At 43.4% G+C, this 21,738-nt stretch overlaps 1 protein-coding gene across 1 annotated transcript in view; it reads right to left on the bottom strand.

The window, feature by feature from the left end:
• Positions 1–14,754, bottom strand: part of TPH2 (tryptophan hydroxylase 2) — a 252,840-nt gene extending 238,086 nt beyond the window's left edge. Inside the window, exon 1 of the mRNA XM_083182554.1 lies at positions 14,592–14,754. Coding sequence (XP_083038680.1) covers positions 14,592–14,690 — 99 coding nt within the window. The 5' untranslated portion in view covers positions 14,691–14,754. The remainder of the gene's footprint in view (positions 1–14,591) is intronic.
• Positions 14,755–21,738: the final 6,984 nt, after the last annotated feature.

The raw sequence follows: 21,738 nt of genomic DNA, 5'->3' as shown, positions 1-21,738 counted from the left end.
ATTTTAAGTAGGGTGTTTTTCAATATCTATTTTATAAATTGTCCTGACAGATGTAAGGACAGTCACACCATGCTGAGATGCTCCAAGAGCGTCTAAGTCACTCAAAATGCACTAGAGCTGTGATTTTATAAGGTACAGAAATTGGTTTCACACATGTACAAAGTCATGAATGAAGCACAACGGAACTTGGAGTCAGGAAAAGCCACAGCTACTTGCATCGGAGCCCGAATTACACGCTCTCAGCCTTACCCACATGTATTTATGTTGCAAGGCCCAGTGCTCTATGAATTCTAGCAGTGTCGTTTTCTTGCTCCTAGTTATTTATTTATGCAAATAAGATGACCATTTTGAGCAAAAGAAAGACAAAAGAAAGACGTGGCTTAGTCACACAGGACCTGGCAAGTGGACAGGGGTTGTTTGGTGTGACTGAAACCATAGCACAAAGGACACATCTGTATGGACTGGTTTTTACAAACAAAACATTATTAACATGATTTTCTTAAGGTGCCCATACACAGTAAAATTGTTGGGTGCGATGAGCTGCGCACTCCCGTCACACACATCTCATCACACAGCTCAAAATGTATGTGCTGCACATACTTTTTGTACTAGATCTCATCTCATTGCATCTGATTGCATCGCAAAACATACCTGTCTCCCCTCCTGTCTGTTTAATCGTTTAACTAGCAACGTAGAACACCATCTGAGCCCGGCTTCCCCATTGCTAGGCAGCCAGCAGCTCACAGGCTGTCCTGCGGCTGCATTGCCGTGAGCTGGACGGAAGCTGCCGCCCCCTACATCTGGCGACAACGCAGCGTCCTGGTTGCTGGGCAACAGCTGGGATCTGTGTCCCTGGAGAGATGCGCTGCGACCCCTGACAGCATCCAAATATTACTATTCACTTTGACTTCCACCACGTATTGGTGTAATTTCCTTCTTCCTAAACTTGCCCCTGTCTCAGGACATACCCAAAAGCTAGTTCCATTTTCTTATTATCTTCTGCCTTGACTTCTGCAAGCTCCACTTGACTAGCCTTCAATTTACCAGCCTTTCTAGCTCTTCTCCATTACAATCCATCTTGAACACATTGGCAAGACCAATCTTCCTCTAACACAGCTCCACTACAAATCTTTTCACCAGCTTCTAGTTCCCTCCATAATTAATTCTGAGCTGTTCTCCCTCAATTACAAAGCTCTCACCAATTCTACACCTTTATGCATTTCTGATCTTATGATAAGATATACTCTGGTTCATAATCTCAACTCCTTCACCTTCACCTATGCCTCGCCTTCCCTCTATTTACTACCTCTCACAATAACCTCTAAGATTTCTCCAATGCTGCTTCCCACTTATGTTACTCTCTGCCCCACACGACCATACTCTGTCACACTCTTTCTCCTGAGCTCTCTAAACCCACCTGTTCACTACAGCATACACAACCACTTAATAGACATATTACTGTACTTGCTTATTTTCTATCCTCATTTACTGTATGTCATATACTATATGATTCTACTGCTTTGGTTATCCTTCTAGACCAGCGGTTCACAAAGTGGGTCCCAACCTTCTCAGCATGGGGTCGTACTCCATGTTGCTGACCATCAGGCTGAAGACTTTCTAATCTTAGTCAGTGATTCAAGGAGTCTAAAAAATCAGTTGAATTGTCTGTTACTTCAGGCTCCTCCCATCATTTAATGACTCCACAATGCTGCCATGTATAGACCATACATGGCAGCATTGTGGAGTCATTAAATGCCAAATGTAGTCTGCTGCCTACATATGTGATGTGATGACCTTCTGCAGTAACTTGCTGGGGTCCTGTAATAATTTTTACTGTCTGATGGAGTCCAAGAACAAAATAGACCCCTGTTCTCGATCATTGTTTTTAAACCACTGTGCCATGGCACACTAGTGTGCCTTGAGCTTTTCTTAAGTGTGCCACCAGATCGAGCAATGTCCACATTAGTTTGCAACCACCAGGTCAACTGTTAATCACTGGTCTTTTTCTGCTGCAGTCCTTTGTCTGGGGAAAATGCTAGGTTTTATAACTAAAAAGTGGGGATACTGCACATAGCTTCTAGTTATTACTTCTTATTGCATCCTAGAAAATTTCCAAAATTGCACGCTAGTGGATCAGGGAGAACATGTGTGGAAAACATGGTATTTATACATTTAATAACCTTATAACAAAATCTTTTGATTTTACCACATTCCCATACACAATGAATAAAGCTAGAATGGGAAATGTTACACTTAATACAGGCAACAGATTTAAGTGTAGTCACATGCTTCCTTTGTGCTGGAGAGATATATGCCATATGTATCATCCTAATGTGAACCTCTTGTAGATAAGAAGATAGTAAAAGTATCATATGGAGATAGAAGATCTGATAAACAACTGATACGAGGGACATTTTTGCAAAGTAGGTTCCCAGTAGGTTCGCACCCGGGATTAGGACATGGGTCCCATCCCCAGAGCAACATGGCATATGCGGTCTGAAAGCTCCGACACCGACCCAGCATATTGCTGTGTCAGTGACATCACATGGGGCAGAGCTGAGCGGCGGCGCGTCACCGGGGGCTTGGGAGGAGGCAGCGCTTGGAGCTTTTCCTCCATACTGTGAACCGGACCCGGGTTGCTCGACCCAGGCACCCATTCACACTGCACTTGACATGGGTCCGAGCCGTGTACAACCCTGGTCATCACCAGGGTTGAACTCCCATGTTGCTCAACCCGAGATGGCCCTTTCAGACCGTACCTCGACCCGTGTTGGGGCCGCAAGGACACGGCAATAACCCGGGTCTAGAGTGCGGTCTGAAAGCGGCATAGGATGAAGCTGACAAAGAAAATAATGGTAAATACAGAAAGCTAATTTTATAAGGAACAGAAGAGATAAGTTTCAGGATAGAAAGAAAATGAGTGTCTGTATTGTCAGTTGATTCCAGAGTGGGCAAGGACTGAATGTAATGTCCAGTTTGGAGATACAAAATATAAAAGTTATGGACCGGAAGGTGATATCAGGATTGGAGGTCTGAAAATTAAAGTAAATTGCCACCAGGGTCAAATACTTGGAAGCCAGACCTTTCTCTTTCCAGTAAAGAAAGGTAATATTGGATAAGGAAGGGGGGAAGGGCAGGATTTCCCCACAAGGAACTCCAGTATAAGTGGAGTAAAGGGAAGTATAATAAAATGTTTTAATTAAAATAATCCAGGTTTGGTTAGTGTAAATAATGGGTTTTCCTTAATAAAAACTGGAAAGTGTGACTATTTAGAATACAATAATGTATTTGGAAAAGGTACTTGTGAGTTATCCGGGCGTCCGATTTTTTGATTGTATGCCTTAAGTTAAGGCATACAATCAGATGCGATGCGATGCGATATCGCATCGCATCGCATCGCATGCGATCATCGGATGCGATGACCCGATTTTTCCATAGGAATCAATGTTAAAATGATTCCTATGGAAAAAGGGGTCCTTTTCATACCCCTACTATCCAAGTGGGCATGGAGTTGGATATAAACCTGTGGCGAGCGTAGCGAGCCACCGAGCCCGAAGCGTGGCGAGCGAAGCGTGCCCCGCGAGGGGACGGTATTCCGTGTCCCCTCGCGGGGCTCGCTACGCTCGCCACGCTTCGGGCTCGGTGGCTCGCTACGCTCGCCACAGGTTTATATCCAACTCCATGCCCACTTGGATAGTAGGGGTATGAAAAGGACCCTTTTTCCCATTGAATTCCATGTTAAAATGGACTCAGTCCATTTTAACATTGATTCCTATGGAAAAATCGGGTCATCGCATCGCATCGCATCGCATCCGATGGTCGCATGCGATGCGATGCGATGTCCCGATCCGACCCGATTTCAAAATCGGACGCCCGGATAACTCACAAGTACCTTGGAAAATAAGGGGAAAATATCGCAGAATATAGTTGATTCTCTGTATAAGAACTAGAGCAACAAATTGCTGATATATCTACAGAACATCACATTGGAATACAATGCTAGATGAGGGAATATAACACCTCCCTTTTTTTCGGGGCAATCTTAATTTGGAAAATACAATTTTCGGTTGTTTCCCCTGCCACAAAAATCAACTATGGTTGTTAGGCGAATCGGTAGCATCTGCATAACATAAAAGATTTTTGGAAATAATATACTTGTAATAGCGGCTAATCTACCCAAAAGAGAAATAGGTAGAGACTTCCCGTTATCTAAGTGGTTTCTTAATTTAGCAAGGATTGGGTTAAAGTTCAATTTATATAGATCCAATAAATCTGATGAGATATGGATACCTAAATATTTAATTGACGAGTAAGTAATTTGAAAAGGTTGAAGGACCGGTAATGTTTGAAAATAGGAAGAAGAGCTATGGACTCTATTTAAAGGTGCCCGTACACCTTGTACGGGCAGTACGTTTTGTACTAGGTCACATCACATCTAGTACAAAAGCATGCGCTGTGCTACAGCAGCGTGCTTTTTGTACTAGATGTGATACTCTCACCTGTTCCTGCTTCTGGTTGTATCCAGACTCTATTACCTGCATCATTCTACAGTTTGCTGCAATACTCCTTTGCCTCTGGTCATTCTCCGGTTCCAGTCATCCACAGGGCCGGCGCCACCACTAGGCAGGTTTAGGCATTTACCTAGGGCGCCGGCCACTGGAGGGCGGTAGTGCGCTGCAGCCGGCCAGCAGCAGTAGGGGAGCCGGAGGAAGGAAATGGAAGATGCACCGATCAACAGGCGCAGCACTTACAGACAGCTATTCGGTGAGTGATTTCCCAAATCCCCCTCCCCCCGCCGGAGCCCACCCGTAAACTTGCTGCCTGACAGTCCGAATCCCAGCACCCAGCGGCAATCTTCGGCAGTGGGCAGGTGGCGGCCACCCCAGCCCCCGCCAGCTAAATCAGCCGCAAACCCGGTGCGCTGGACTGACACCAGCCGGACACATAGCAATCTTTCCTTGTTAATCTCCGGCGGGTGGAGAAGCCGCCGCCCGCTCGCCCCCCTCCAAGCCACCCGCCCAGCAATCCATTGCCCTCCAGACTCCAGTCCCTGCTGCCTGGCTGCTGAGCCTGTATACAACTTATAATAATAACGGTACTCTTTACTTAGAACGGCGCCCACGATTTTGATCGTGGGCATCGTTAGTAAAAAATCTCGGGCATTGAATGCACTAAAAAATCGGGTGCGATGCGACCGACGAGATGCCCGCGATTTCCCATAGGGAACAATGTTAACCCCTTCACGACATATGACGTATATATACCCAAAAAAAAATAGCTAAAAGAGATCAGAAAGTCGCCCATATCCCATAATGGTATTAATTAAAAAGTACACTTCAGCCCGCAAAAAATGAGCCCTCACCCAGGTCCGTAGGTGGAAAAATAAAAAAGTTATAAGCCGCAGAACATGGCGACGCGACGCAAATTCGAAAAACCGTAACATATTCTATTTTTTTTTTTAGTCGTAAAACGTAACGAAAACTATATAAGTTTGGTATCACCGGAATCGTAACGACCCATAGAATAAAGATAACCCATCATTTTAAACGAACTATGAACTCCAAAAAAACCGTAACCAGCGCAATATTGTGGAATTGCGTTTTTTTTTTCTTTTTACCCCACATTGAATTATTTCCTGATTCCCCAGAATATTATACGGTATAGTAAATGGTACCATTAAAAAGTACAACTTGTCCCGCAAAAAAAAAGCCCTCATGTGTCTATATAGCCGGAAAATTAAAAAAGTTACGCTTATTTGAACGCAAGGAGGAAAAAAAAAAAAAAATTACCTTAAAAGGCAATGTCGTGAAGGGGTTAAATGTCTCAATTGACCCAATTTTCCTGTTCAATGCCTCAATTGACCCGATTTTTCCATAGGAAACAATGTTAAATGGGCCACAGAGGCCAAATAGGCACCCTGAAGTGTATAATGGCCACCCGAATTGTTAACGCCACCCCACGATCAACGTCAACCCGAAGCGTGGCGAGCGGCGGCGGTACGCGTCCTACGACCTTTTCATACCCCCACTATCCACGTCGGCGTGGAGTTGAGAATAGAAAGTGTGGCGAGCGCAGCGAGCCACCGAGCCCGAAGCGTGGCGAGCGCAGCGAGCCCCGCGAGGGTACGCGGACAGCTGTGAAGCCCGCGAGGGGACGCGGATACCTGTGAAGGTATCCGCGTCCCCTCGCGGGGCTCGCTGCACTCGCCACGCTTCGGGCTCGGTGGCTCGCTGCGCTCGCCACACTTTCTATTCTCAACTCCACGCCGACGTGGATAGTGGGGGTATGAAAAGGTCGTAGGACGCGTACCGCCGCCCCTCGCGAGCTCGCTGCGCTCGCAACGCTTCGGGTTGACATTGATCGTGGGGTGGCGTTAACAATTCGGGTGGCCATTATTCACTTCAGGGTGCCTATTTGGCCTCTGTGGCCCATTTAACATTGTTTCCTATGGAAAAATTGGGTCAATTGAGGCATTGAACAGGAAAATCAAGACATTTAGACATTTAACATTTAATTTTTCCTATGGGAAATCTCGGGCATCTCGTCGGTCGCATCGCACCCGATTTTTTAGTGCATTCAATGCCCGAGATGGCCATGATGGGCGCCCTTCTAAGTAAAGAGTACCATAATAACATTACCCAGTCAGATCTAGGCTATGGGGATTGTCCTGATTCTTACACACTTTTGTGTAATTAAAAATAACAGTCTGTAAATATAAGGTTAGTCTCACAGAGCATGTCCTCTATGGGGGGGATGCACATGACTGCATCTGCACAGTTGCACTTCTAGGTTCTCTCTTTCTTGTTATGTGCACCCCTGTCTCTCCATAAGAACTCTGGGACATATGGGTATAATCTGTGTAGGATATTTATACCATTCCTTGCGGTCATTATTAATCGGTTGTAAGTGAATTATATCATCCTCTCTGTTATTATTACTCCCCTTTAGGCTAATTATATCAACCTTTCTGTTATGCGATCCCAGTTTGCTCAGTGGCAGGGAAAGTGTTGTGGTGTAAGTTTATTTTTTTTTTTTGGGGGGGGGGGCGGTATCCTTTAGGTTTGCCTAGGGCGCCTAGGTGCCTTGCACCGGCCCTGGTCATCCATAGTCCACCACTTACTTCACTCTACTGTCTGCTGTTATACTCCAGTGTCTCTGGTCCTGTTGGCTGGTCACTCTACAGTTCAAGTGACTCATACTTTAGTGTCGACTCTAAGTCCTCAGCATCAACTCCAAGTCTTTAGCAGTTCTCAGTGTCGACTCCAAGACCTCAGCAGTCCTCAGTGTCGAATCCAAGTCCTCAGTGTCAACTCCAAGACCTCAGCAGTCCTCAGTGTCGACTACAAGTCCTCAGTGTCGACTCCAAGTTCTCAGTGTCGACTCCAAGTCCTCAGCAGTCCTCAGTGTTGACTACAAGTCTTCAGTGTCGACTCCAAGACCTCAGCAGTCCTCAGTGTCAACTCCAAGACTTCAGCAGTCCTCAGGGTCGGCTCCAAGTCCTCAGTGTCTATTCCAAGTCCTGAGCAGTACTCAGTGTCGACTCCAATTTCTCAGTGTTGACTCCAAGACCTCAACAGTCCTCAGTGTTGACTCTTAGTCATCAGTGTCAACTCCAAGTCCTCAGCAGTCCTCTCCAAGTCCACAGTCTGTGTTGTATTCTTCAGTGCTGTCTTCAAGTCCACAGTCTGCTCAGTATCCCTCGGTGCTGTGTCCAAGTTCTCAGTGAGTGCACAGTATTCTGCAGTTCTGTCTCCAAATCCTCAGTGTGCACAGTATCCCTCAGTGTTGTCTCCAAGTCTTCAGTTCCTCAGCATTAAAGTGTCACAGTTTTCTATTTCTTCAGCATTAAAGTCACAGTTTTCAGTTCCTAAGCATTAAAGCCACAGTCTTCTATTCCTCAGCATTAAGGTCAGTCTTCAGTTTATTGTCATAAAAGCCACAGCCTGGAGTTCTTCATCATTAAAGCCACAGTCTTCTCTCGTCAGCCACAGTCTACGATCTCATCCCAAGTATTTATATTGTTTGTTATATTTACCCCTTCTCAAGCATTCACCTGTACCATTATTTCCTTTAAGTTAATAAGCTTTCTTCATCTTATCCTGCCGCATCTGTGTTCTCCTTCCATTGGTAGTCAGCAGACATCACTAACCACCTAAGTCACTACTGGGTCCACCAATTCCCCAGTCGTGACACTGGGCTACGAATGGATATTTATATAAAAAATCCATTTGCATGCCGGGTGAACGAACCCGGCATGCAAAGAGGGGGCGAGCGTACCACCATTTGCAGGGCAGGTTCTGCTTGACTCGCAAGGGTGTGAATTCGCATCCAAACCAGAATAACCCCCAAGATGTACAGGAGCAATTAGCTATATGTTGACTGCAAACGATAAGTAAAAATAAGCTGCTAGAATGAAAAACAATAAGGTTCTAAGGGGTAGATTTATTAAACGTCGATCTCTGATATATGCGCTATCCCCGTGCGTTATGGCAGGGGATAGCGCTTCCCCTGATCTATGACAACCACGATGCGGGTGTTTAGCGTGCGGCGATGCGGGGCAGGCTGCATAGTGTACATACTGTAGTGGCAAGTGGGAGCCTGCCTCATACCTTATTTATTATGCTACCTGGGGGCCGCACGCTCCTCTTTTTGTCTCATGTAGATAGCGCCAGAATTATCTGGCGTTGCAGGAGTCCTGCTGTGTTCGGCGTCTTCAAATTAAAACTGTGCATGCGCTGGGTATACAGCATCCCCTGCGAACATTACCCAGAGCATGAGCAGTTTTAATTTGAAGACGCCGGAGACCAGCAAGCGACGCCGAACATGGAAAACTGCACATGCGCCGAGTACACATAACATCTGTAAACCCGTCGGCTGGGGATTACGCAGTCCCATAATATATAATACATTCAGGAGAAGAGCGGCGCCGCTTCCCCACGATAAAGTGGTGACGCGAAAGGGGGCACACAAGGAACGTTATGGCCAGATTAATAAATTTACCCCTCTATTTCAAATACTATTGTACTCTCAGATAAGGGATCCTATATTTCTACAACAAGAAATCAGCACAATCCTTTCCAATTACATTTCTCAGTTCATTAACACCGCTATTTCACATTGACCTATAGTAAAACAATTTTAGGGATCCATTGCAAATAATATGTTAGAAATGTTACAGCAAAGCGTATCCAATTGTTCAGGTTCAGTTTCATGTGAGGCTGAAATCCCTGGACTCATTAAAAAAAATATACAATATACCACAGACTGTACCCTCGGTTTAGATGCACAGAGACATTTCTTAAGACTGCAATCATATTTAGTTGCTACAGAGCACAAAAGCAATATATATCTGTTTTGAGGGTTTCACAGATGAACTGGTAAGGATGGAAGTAGCTAAGTTTTGAAGGAGCAGATATTCTATGGCCAGTGCACATTCATATTGTATTTTTTATAATATAGAATACATTATTTATAAACCAAATAATCACACATCCCCCCTCAGGACATCACAGCAGCAGGTTACATAACATATGCGCCCTGTAATGTACTCTTTACCTATCTATAGAGCGGGAGCCATTTTATATACACAATATAATAGATGCACTCTCCCAGGAGTATGAATTTTAGGAAACTAATATAACTGTCGATAGCAAAACCAGGGCTGTCCATGGAAAACATAAATAAATCCTTAGCATCATATAATGTTACATATAATATTTCCAAGTGCATGTCTACATCTTGGATTCTAAGAAAAAATCTCCTCATTAATAAGTAATGGTGCATGCACACCGGGTCGCTTAGAAATGAAGCATTAACCGCTCCATGTGTATGGCACCCGGTAATGGCCAGAGAGCACTGGCTACGACAGATTGCTCAGCACACATCGCTGGTGCAGCATTGTGGGCTAAGCGATCTGTGCAGAGCGGTCCGAGCTTAACTAGATCCCTCAACTAAAAGGCTGACTTGTCCTGTGTGTACAGGGAATAAGGTTCCCATGGTAACCTCCGGAGTTAAAGGAGAGGGAAAAAAACATTAAGAAGAGAAATAAAAGTAGAAATCATTCTCTAAAGTGATAAAAAAAACAATGCTGAATGTGAAAAGAACAATTCATTTGAAAGAGAGAAAAAAAGGCAAATGCTCCTATTTGTGTGACTAACAGAGCAATATACATAGGATAACAATATCATAGGTTAAAACTCCTTGTAACAGATGAATTTACTTGTAGGGTATGCAGTTCCTGGGTCTACAATGCCGAGGTCGACAGTTACTAGGTTGACCACTAATGGTCGACAGTGACTAGGTTGACAACTGGAAATGGTTGACATACCATAGGTTGGCACTGACAGGCCGAAACTAGCTTAAGGTTGACATGGCCGACACATGTTTTTCATGTTTTTTTTGGTGTAGACTGACTTGGTTCATACTTTACTATGCAAGTTGGCATAGAGGGCCTTATTCTGATCGGTGCGGCCCGATCAGAATATGCGGCCGCAACCGTGCAGGCGAATCCCCGCCTTCCATACGGATCGCCACCTGCCGTCCGTACGCGGATATGTGGCGATCCGCATGAAATTGGACGGGGATACGCCTCCTCCGTCTTGGGAGCAGCCCCTGCATTCGATGGTCGCAGAACATCGAATGCAGGGCCGCACGCTCCACCAGGTCCCGCAACACAAGACCACACGGACACTTGTCCGTGTGAAATCATGTATGGGGGCGGTCAGCTGACATCCGGCGATGTCAGATGCCCGCCCCGTACCCACGCGTCACGGCCTCATTACCATGCATACGCCCCGCGTTTGCATGGGAACGCCCATGAAACGCGGGGCGTATGCATAGGGTAATGAGGCTAAGTAGCCCCTCACGCCCCTCTACGCCCCCTGTGCGGCGTATAAAGAATCCGTGCGGCGAAATCGCCTGCACATGCGCAGAGTGACCTCTGCACATGCGCAGACGATCAACATCGGCGGTCCGTCCGCATGCGGGAATATCCGCACCGATCAGAATAAGGCCCAGAGTGAGAATATAATAGAGTACAGAGCGCAGCCAGATGCCGTGCCTTAACCGTGGCGAGGGCAGCGAGCCATGCACAGGGACGTGGTACACTTATACAGTGTCCATGTCGACATATATAGACATAGAGAGCAAAAAAACGTTAAAAACTTGTGTCGACATTGTGAGTGTTGACCATGTCCACGTCGACCTTAAGCTTGTGCCGACAGTCTGGCAATGTCGATCTACGGTATGTCAACCAATTTCAGGTGTCAACCTAACCACTGTCAACTATTAGTGGTCCACCTAGACATTGTCTACCCACTATACTGTAACCTACCTGTAGCATGGGTTCGGTATGATTTACCTACAATTAAAATCCTGACAGTCAAAATACCGACAGCAATTGACCAACAGTCAAACTACTGACAAGGTCAAAATACCTACATTTAAAATATAGACAGGTCAAAAATGTTTTTCATATATTTTTGAGTCTGTATGTTGACATAGGTCGACATGAACCCCGTGCTTCGGGCACACTATTAGATTTCCCCTCCATGTCCACTGGGATGGTAAAGTATGTACAAATCGGTTTCAATGATAAAAAAAAACCCAGGAAAAACTTATGTTGACTTTTTGACCTGTCTATATTCTATATGTCAGTATTTTGACCGTGTTGACATTTTAAATGTCAGTATTTTGACCGATGGTTGTCGGTATTTTGACCGTCGGGATTTTGATTGTAGGTAAATTATCTGCATCCCTGTAGCATGGTGGTTTTACTATACCATATAATAGGGGTGGCCAAACTCCATCCTCAAGTACCCAAAACAGTTCACATTTTTCAGATCTCCTAGCTGGTTCATAGGTGTATCCAGTACATGGACAGCATATAAAAGGTACACATTTGGTCTGAAAATTTGTTTTGTGAATTGTTTGTCCTTAGTGACTGAAATTGGACACTATTGCTATATTACTTATAATAAATATAATTTAAGAATGTAGCTATGCCAATGCCCTGTACTGGATTGTGTTTACTTGAATATTTGAAAGTAGTTAGAAATAGTATTTATTATTTATTAACAGTTTGTTAAATAGCGCAGCAAATTCCATAGTTCTTTACAATTGGACACACAGATAACCAAAGCTGGGTAATATCAAACAGTAATAGAGGTAGGAAGGCCCTGCCTGCAAGCTTACAATCTATGTCAGGCGCTGTGGAAACCTTCTCGCACCATATAAATAAATTAATAAGAAGAAGAAGAAGAAGAAAGGCATATGCAACCTGTGGCTCTCCAGCTGTTGTGATATTACAAGTTCAAGCATGCCATGCCACAGTTTTAACACTCCCTAATAGCAAAAGTGTGGCAATGCATGCTGGGACTTGTATGCACAGGTTGCCTATGCTTGCTATAGGGAAATGGGCATTGATACATAAGGATAGGTGAATTATTCATAGGTGAATCATTTTATATAGTTATCTCTTTAAATATTGCAAATTCGGTCATAATTATGGCTTGAGCAGCATATAAGCAAGTTATTTATGTCTTCGCTCTCCATCACATTAATTCAGTCATTAATGTGTTTAGGAACAGTTTGTAGGGTATGATTTCTAACTATACCATTCGAAAAAACATCTTTATGCCAAATAATCATTGCCATTTATTCACTTTGTTCAAATATTTTAATGTCTGAAATGGATACTCTTTTGTCAATACTTGCCATTATACTCTTTCAACTAATCCAATTATTTTAATACACAAATGTAATTCATTTTAATCTAGCAGTAGGAGACAGCATTTTCTATTCCAGTCAAAAGCACAGGCTTTAAGAGTATCAGCAACATATAAAATGTTTCATGATATTTCAAAATATTCTAGAACAAAATTAACAACACACAAAATCCCACAAACATAGCATCACACCAGTTTAAAATGTCAAATATATTAAAAGTAAATAAATATAAGTAAAAGATTCCTTTACAGCAGTGGTCAGGGAACTCGGTCCTCATTACCCCACACAGTGCATGTTTTGCTGGTAACCCAGCAGGTGCACAGGTGTACTAATTACTCACAGACACATTTTATAAGGTCCACAGGTGGAGTTAATTATTTCACTTGTGATTCTGTGAGGAGACCTGCAAAACATGCACTGCGTGGGGTAATGAGGACCGAGTTCCCTGACCACTCCTTTACAGGGTATTCAATCCGGGCCTCTACTTCCACCAGTGGAAACAGTCCCAGCCATCTATTCCATGCTGCTGTTTCCGACAGCATTGAAGGCAGTTTCCAACAAAACAGATTAGACTTTAAAAAACTCGGATCTGTTTTGTCGGAAATGGCCGTGGATTGTTGAATCCATGGCCATTTTTTGACAATCCACGGACATTTTCAACAATCCTTGGACTATCCGACACTCGACAGGTGGAACACTGAATTCCAACTGTCGAGTTTCTGTCGAGAGAAACGAAAATAGCCTGGGATGCCAACTGTCCGGATGTTCCGACAGTCAGAACCCCAGATTGTAATTGATTCATTGAAACCAGATGATCCTTGCACTTACAATAAATGTCAGTGCAAAGCTTTTCACCTCCTCGTCAAATTACAATAAATCACTCTGTAATGCCATACGTTAATGCAGGGGAACTGCAAGCTATACGCCCTATATCCTGGTTACAAATTATGATAACAATGTGTGTGTGTGTGTGTGTGTGTGTGTTTTTGTTAACAGTTTTCAGAAAGGAGACCATTTATTGATATCTCCATATGATAATCATAGTCCCTAGTATGGTCTGCATTTGATTAATTAACAAATGCTATTAATTCTGCTCACTATCCATGTCCAGCCGGGAATATCCGATCATAGCTGTAAAGTCAAGGAACTCTGAAATGCATTTTAACAGTTTCCATGTAACTTTGCCCTAAATTTATAGCATTTTTACAAACTGAAAAATGTAATAATGCTGATCAACATCTGCAGCAAGTCAGTCCAGTGTTAATATATAGTAGGTATCATTTATAACTACAAGAATTTTTAAAGACCTGAAAACAAGTTGCACAGGAAATATGTTTTCTGTAACTAAAAACTAACCAAGATTTCAGTTCCAGGGTGAATTTATTAGTTTAAGAACAAGTTGTAATGTCCAGTGATTTGTTGAAATATGTTTTTCAAAGAAATATTGTATCATTGGTTGAAATAACTACAAGTGGCAACGGGGAAAATAAGTCAATAAAGTTTTGCAGTGCTTTGTTCCACTGTAAAAACAGTCTAGCTGTGTTCTCTCATTAAAGTTAATGAGAGATTTCTGCTGTAAAATACAATGTTAAATCGACAAGGCATACTGATACGTTAATAAAACATAAAAAATACAAATAAATAGTACTTTAGGTTAAAGACAACAAATAAAGTTAAAAGCCATTTTCTACTGATGAAATCATCTACGTGTTGACTTGTGGAACATTAGAAGCATATTAAATGTGTATAACAATGACTTTAGTTATTAGATATGTCACTCTTTTAATTGTTATATATGTCATTAAATAAATAAGTTTAATACAACACAGAGAGAAATATGCTATGGTATTGTACTTTGTACTTACTGTTGTGTTGGTTAGAAAATCTTGGGACATTGCAGAGTCTAGAGACATTCCCCTTTTTGCCCAATATTTGGAAGAGAACATCATCATTGCAGGTTGCATCTGGACAGTGTAAATATTCTGTTAGGGCAGCAGAGGGTGCTGTGGTCAGACTTTGCTTCCTCTGTTTGTGTTGCACAGACTTCCAGCTTACTGAAACGCTGCTCTTTATATTTATATGAGAACCTCAGCAGCACATCAGCTGATTGATCAACGCAGCTATTGTTGTCTTTCAACCCCAAGCCTTTTTTTTTTTTTTTTAAACTCGGATACATCATTCTCATTATACTGACAGAAAGCTGGCCTATCATTTGGGACAAGATATGATTAAACATTTTTTAGATGGAGCTATATTTTGGGGGGGAATATTTTTGAAAGAAGGATCCAGTGACTAGATTCCAGTTGCTTTTTAAAATAAATAAGCTGTTTTGAGATTCCTGGCATGGATTAGGAATTTATGCAGAATATACTGGCATTCACAAATATATAATACACACCATTTTCATTATAATGACCTAAGGAAATGTATTTTAATAACATCACCATATTTCACAACACTTTAGAAAAAATACATCAATAAGCATAGGGCAATAATTTTTGCACATTTTGCATATTGGTCCAACAAGAATGCTAGGGTAAGCTAGAGTCACGTGGCAATGTTGCTTTGGGGTCAGACAGTTACATGAGTAGACAGGCTGAGAGAAAGTAATTTGGAGGCACATGTAGAATGTTTTGATAATGTGGGGATGCTAAAATAAGTGTGGGAGCCAGGTAAAGCATGTTTAACAAATTGTTTGTGTGGTCCGAGTAGGGTCGCCGACAGTAGGGTGTTGTGAGTACAGCGGTCATGGGCCCTGGCCTCTAAAAGAGCTCGGCAAGCAAATTTTGCCCACAGCAACCCTCCGCTGTGTGCTGCCTGCGCTGCGCTCGGTCGTCAGCCGGTCCAGAAGCATAGGCTTCTTCAATGCAAGAAGCCGGCAGCCAATTAAAATGCTGCACCGGCTTTTGAGACAATCAGAGTGGCTGCGGGTACACAAGCTCTGATTGGCTCACCAGGCGGTGCTGCATTTTAATTGCCCGCTGGCTTCCTGCATTGAAGAAGCCAGGCTGTGCTTCAGGAATTGCTGAGTCTGGTGATAAGTGAAGGGGGGGGGGGGGGTCCGCTCGCACCAGCGATACATACTGCAAGATACAGTATGCACGAATAAATCGAAGTCCCGCACTGACAGCTCATCCACCGTGGGCAACTCCATGGTGCCCGGCTTAGGAAATCAGTCCCAGGCCCCAAAATTCCTGGTGGCAGCCTTGGGTCCGACAGCAACATGCAGAGAGAAAGTCTAATAGCCTGTACAAAAAAAGATGTGAACCTGAGTGAAGGAACTTCTGGGAAAACTGTGAATGTACAGTGTGGGGAAAGGAGGATGCCAACCCTAAATTCTTGCACCCTTCCGGGCCTAGAGATGTGGGCGAAGTAGAGACTACCATTTAAAAGGGCTACTGGCGAGGTGATGTAAACTGTGTCGGTGTGTGTTTGAGAGAGTAAAGCTGTGCATACACTTATGCATCTTCTCAGTGGGAGAAGTCGTATATGATTTCCCTTGAACCGCCCAGCAGCTTCCCGGGTGGCAGGATCGCATGTGGTCCTTTTGCATGGGATATATAGCATGTGATCCCAGCAAGTGCTGCCAGAGGCTGTTGGATCCAACAAATCCTTAGAGCATGCGCATCAGATTGTATCTAAAAATCATGCAATTTGCCTCTTTTCACCCGAATTCTCGGACCCATGCGTCAGAATCAGGTAAAATTAGGCAAATCACATAAGTGTATTTGCCAGCTGAAGAGAGAGTAGTAGTAGTAGTAGTACGTTTATTTATAAGGCGCCGCAAAGTGTCCGCAGCGCCGTACATAGCAAACAAAAAAAAAAAATTACAAGGTAACGTACAGGGTGTGTTGAAAGATACAGTATAAATAGGGGTATAGCTGGTAGAACTAAAATCAGCATCAGTTCAGAAGTAGGTGTCAAAATTGTCAAGGAGACTGAAGATGAAGTAGAGGAAGGGAAGAACAGGACAGGAGCACAGGTGAGGTAATGAGGTAGGGTGAGTACGTGAGGAAGGAGGGCCCTGCTCATAAGAGTTAACATACTAAAAATAGGTGGGTGGACGAACGAAATACAATAGGATAAGTAGGAACGGAGGGGAACGGAGGCAGGATAGGAGGATCAAAAGAGGTTAGGAGGAGGGATAGGCTAGTCGAAAAAAGTGGGTTTTGAGGGAGCGCTTGAAGGAGGTAAGGGAATCAGATAGCCTGATGGGTGGCGGGAGGTTGTTCCAGTGCAGGGGGGCAGCGCGAGAGAAATCTTGGACACGGGAGTGGGAGGAGGTGATTAGGTGAGAGGTCAGTCGGCGGTCAGCGATGGAGCGAAGAGGACGGGAGGGAGTGTGGATAGAGATCAGTGAAGAGAGGTAGGGAGCTGTGGAGGAGGAGAGAGCCTTGTAGGTGGTGGTGAGGAGTTTAAAGAGAACTCGGAAAGGAATGGGGAGCCAGTGAAGAGATAAACAGAGGGGGGAGGCGGAGGTAGAGCGGCGGGAGAGGAAGATGAGCCTAGCAGCAGCGTTAAGAATGGATTGGAGAGGTGCGAGGCGGGTGAGAGGTAGCCCAGAGAGAAGGATGTTGCAGTAGTCAAGGCGGGAGATGACAAGAGAGTGAATGAGAATTTTGGTCGCGTCAGTGGAGAGGAATGGTCTGATGCGTGAGATGTTGCGTAGGTGAAAGCGGCAAGACTGTGAGAGAGCACGAATGTGGGGGGTGAAAGAGAGGGAGGAGTCAATGATGACACCGAGGCAGCGCGTTTGGTCGGTGGACGTGATCTCGGTTTCACCAATGCTGATGGAGATAGTGGGAGAAGAGGGGATGTTCGGGGGATGGAAGATTAGAGAGGATTAGAAGACTTTACCATTTGCCATGTAGCCCTGCTGTTCTGTTTGGGGATAGTTCACCCAAAACAAAATTTGTTTCTGTTTAAGTTCATTATTCAACAATTACTGTGTTTCTGCAAGAGACACCATATAATTTCCCATGCATTTTCTTGTCTTGCTAGACCTTTAACATCCATTTCCGGATATTCATTCACTCAAATTAACGCCACTGTTGGATGTGGGTTTAAAAAATCCTAAGGGTAGGAGTAGCAGTATCTGTAGATAAGGCCAGATAAGGTGGATAAATAATTTGGGTACTTATTATTATCTGGGCGCCCGATTTTTTCATTGCATGCCACTACTTAAGGCAATGCAATGTGATTTTTCATTGAAAAGACCCGATTTTTAATTGTATAGTCAGCCATGGGTGATTTCATACCCCCACTATCCAACTATGCATGGAGTTGATTTTATATAGTGTGGCGAGCGCAGCGAGCCACCGAGCCCGAAGCGTGGCGAGCGGACGCGGATTACTTTACATGTATTCTGCGTCCGCTCGCCACGCTTCTGGGCTTGGTGACTCGCTGCGCTCGCCACACTATATAAATTCAACTCCATGCGTAGTTGGATAGTGGGGGTATGAAATCACCCATGGGTGATTATACAATTAAAAATCTGGTCTTTACAATGAAAAATCACATTGCATTGCATTGCATGCCTTAAGTAGTGCGATGCAATGCAATACAATGAAAAATCGGGCGCCCAGATATTACACAAGTACCATAATTTGTTTTTGTTGGATTTGAATAACATACATTCTGTATGACAATTGGACAACTTTGAACGATGCATTTGTATTTCTCCTATACCTGCACAACCACTATCCTCAGTAGGCATCCTTCAAAATATGATACCTCATGTTTGTAAGAACATTGCAAGGAAGCCAACATTGGGGTCTGCAATGAGAAATTTGTTTTCATTTCAATTCAGCAGCAGTGAATATGGTGTTCCTAATATCAGTATTTGTACACATAAAGCTGCCCACACAACAGTAGCCAAAATGCAATGCCTAAAACAGTGACCTGCGTAACAACCTTGTTTCCAGTGCAGTGAAAACTATCAGGTTGTTCTAAACTAATATCCTGAAATTCCGGAAATGAGACATGTAAGGGAGACGGAGGTTTGATCAATTCCTGGTGACTAAATATCCTAAGTTATTAAAAGATGAATGATAACATTGACATGAAAGGAGATTCGTGTTCCTTCATTAAATTTTCTTGCGAATGCTTTCTTAGCTGGAATATATGACACTACTACAGCCAAACTCTGTGAGATAAGAGGGGACGTCATAGCTTCTCACATTAAAGGAGAATAGGACAGATCAAGAAAAAATAAATATAATATATTCATTGATGAGAACAAAATCAACATTGCCCTTGATTTTGTTCTCATCAATGAATCCATTATATTTATTTTTTCTTGATCTGTCCTATTGTCCTGCGACTGGTGTGCTGCCGTTATCCAGTCTAGTTTTATTATGGTTTTGTTCTCAAATTGACTATTCTTACACTACATTATATAAGGAAATGTTAATCAATAAACATTAATTTAGGCACAAGTCAGAACACTAAAACCTTTATAATATATCCTTTACTATGACTCAAAAATCCATGGAAAGTATATACCATAGTGTAACTTTTACAAGTATTGTGACAACATGCAGAACTGTAAATCGTGCCCGAAAGTGCTCTGGATGTGTAGTGCAAGATGCTTTGGTTTTGCCTTGTTTCATCCAGATGGTTTGTCCAGCATATATTTCAGTATGTCTATTCACACTCCCATATAAAAAGGCAGATGAGATGGTAGTGTAGCATCATTCCTATATTTTTCAAACCCTGCAGTCTGGCATCAGCATTGCAACAGAAACCATTGGATAAATGGGAAGCCAATTTCCCAGAGTTTTACGCATCTCTGGTTATGTGCAGAGATTTGCCCACAAACAATACCAGAGTCTACAGCACCACAGAGGTGGGGCTTGCAAAGTGAGTGAACAGCCCCCTACCCTCTCTTAAACTACCCCTGCACAGCAAGGAGCCATGGGGGTTGATCCTATTAGTGCCAAAGAGAGCGAGGTGCCGAAGGGTGCAGTTTAACCTCTGAAAATGGCACCCGAATGAAGCCGATTTTGCACCCTTCGCTGGGTCAAAATCGCTTAAAATTGTTTGCACCCCTATGAGGTGTGAGCACTTTTAAGCAAATTTAGTCCCCATAAAGTGCGCCCCGGAGCAGTGATGATTTACAAGTGCGAATCATCTGCACCTGATAGGATCGACCCCATGGTGTCTTTAGTATATGTTAACTACAGGGCTCCAAACAGCCTCTCTTCCCCAGGAGTAAAAGTGAAGCATCAGTGACTAAAGTACCCAAACTTTACCACTTGAAGATTTGGCTGGTCTGCTTCACCTTTCACTTTCCTCCCACAATGTAATATGATACTTATGTGTGCATATACATGTGTTTAGGGCAGAATAGTTGGACCAACTGGTTCTTTTCAGTTGTCAAAGTTCATGTTATATTCTATAGTACCATCCCATGTCTACAGCACATCTGCCTCAGATAGCATCAAACCAATTTCTCTGTCACAACTGCACCTGTGTCACCCTTACCATCCCCACTTGCCATACAATTTCCCTGTGCCTATTCAGTTTTATACCCCATAGTTAGCTCCTGCAGCAGCCAATACGTGCCATTTTTTCGAGTGTGCCTAGTCACAACACTTCTTCCACTCAGCATTAAAACATCTTGGTGTCATGAATGTTGTTCCCCTCAAAACTGTTTTGTGCCCGACATTAGAGGGGTGCAATATTTAAACAGACTTAACTGCGCACGGCTTTTGCACACGCAAGTTCCGGAATGCCGCCTTATACTTCTTATAGTGATGGAAGGCAGGTATATTTCCCCCGGTTTGCTGACATAGGTTTTAAAACCCGGGAGATTTGCTGGTTCTGCTCGGAGCTGTTGGGCTCTTTATAAGAACCGGATTAGGGACCTAGGGTTGGGTGGTTGAAAAGAGAACGGATTCACCATCCATTAGATCCAGTTTGGGTATTTGGGCTGTTAGTCTCACAGAAGGCTAATCAGTGCCTCCACCTGTGAGAGTCTTGTGAAAAGGCTGCCAGACTGTGCAGTCTCTGTGTTTCTCTACCCATGTAGATGGTACCTGTTCCCTGACCCTCTTACCACATGTAAGAGGGCCAGGGAACAGGTACCATCTATGTGTCACATGTGGGGGATGCAAGCAATCCTGATCTGCGCATAAATAAAAGGAGTGAAACAGTGCAGATACTTCTCTCAGTGTAAACTGCTGGGGGCAATGCAAACACACCCAGAAGCAAGTGGTTCTTGGACTGCACAATAGTGAAGACCTGTACAATTAAAGGGACAGACCCGCATTGTTTTAGAAAAAGTTGACAACACGGAGGATGCAGTTAAGGCCTTGCTACATGCGACAGCAGCACAGCAAGAAATCGCCAGACAACATCAGTTGGAGGTTGTGGAGATACGAAAGCAGCACCCGGACCATGTCACTGTTAAAGAGCTGATGCAGCATTTTACAGCACAGCCTGGGAATGCTGCCTCAAGTTACATATAGTTTCATAGTTACATAGTAGTTAAGGCCAAACAAAGACGTGCACCCATTGAGTTCAACCTTGGTTAGTCTGTATGATCCATTTGCTACATCCTTTATTATGTATTGTGTATTCTGATTTATTTAAGGACAGATTATGTTTGTTGTTTGTACCCCTGTATTATTTTACCCAATAGATGTTTGTCCAAACTTATTTTAAATGTGTTTATTGTGTCTGCCAACACCACCTCTACAGGAAGAGAGTTCCACAATTTGTCTGCCCAGACCATAAATAATGTTTTCCTTCTAAGGGAACAAAATATTCTTTCCTAAACTCATGCTAATGTGCTCTAGAGTCCTTCCTCAAAGCGAAAAGATTGCCTTACATTTCCTTATATTGGCCCTTGATATATTTGTACATGTTTACATGTCTCCCCTTAAATTTCTCTTTTCTAGCATAAATAATCCCAATTTGTTCAATCTGTCTACATAATTTAAATTCTCCAACCACTTTATTAGCTTTGCTGCTCTTCTTTGGAGTTTTTCCAGTTCCAAGATGTTCTTT

The sequence above is a fragment of the Crinia signifera genome, chromosome 4 (genome assembly GCF_055691185.1).
Source record: "Crinia signifera chromosome 4, ASM5569118v1, whole genome shotgun sequence".
Lineage (NCBI taxonomy): Eukaryota > Metazoa > Chordata > Amphibia > Anura > Myobatrachidae > Crinia > Crinia signifera.
The sequence above is the reverse complement of the archived record's forward strand: the minus strand, read 5'-3'. Positions and strand labels throughout refer to the sequence as shown.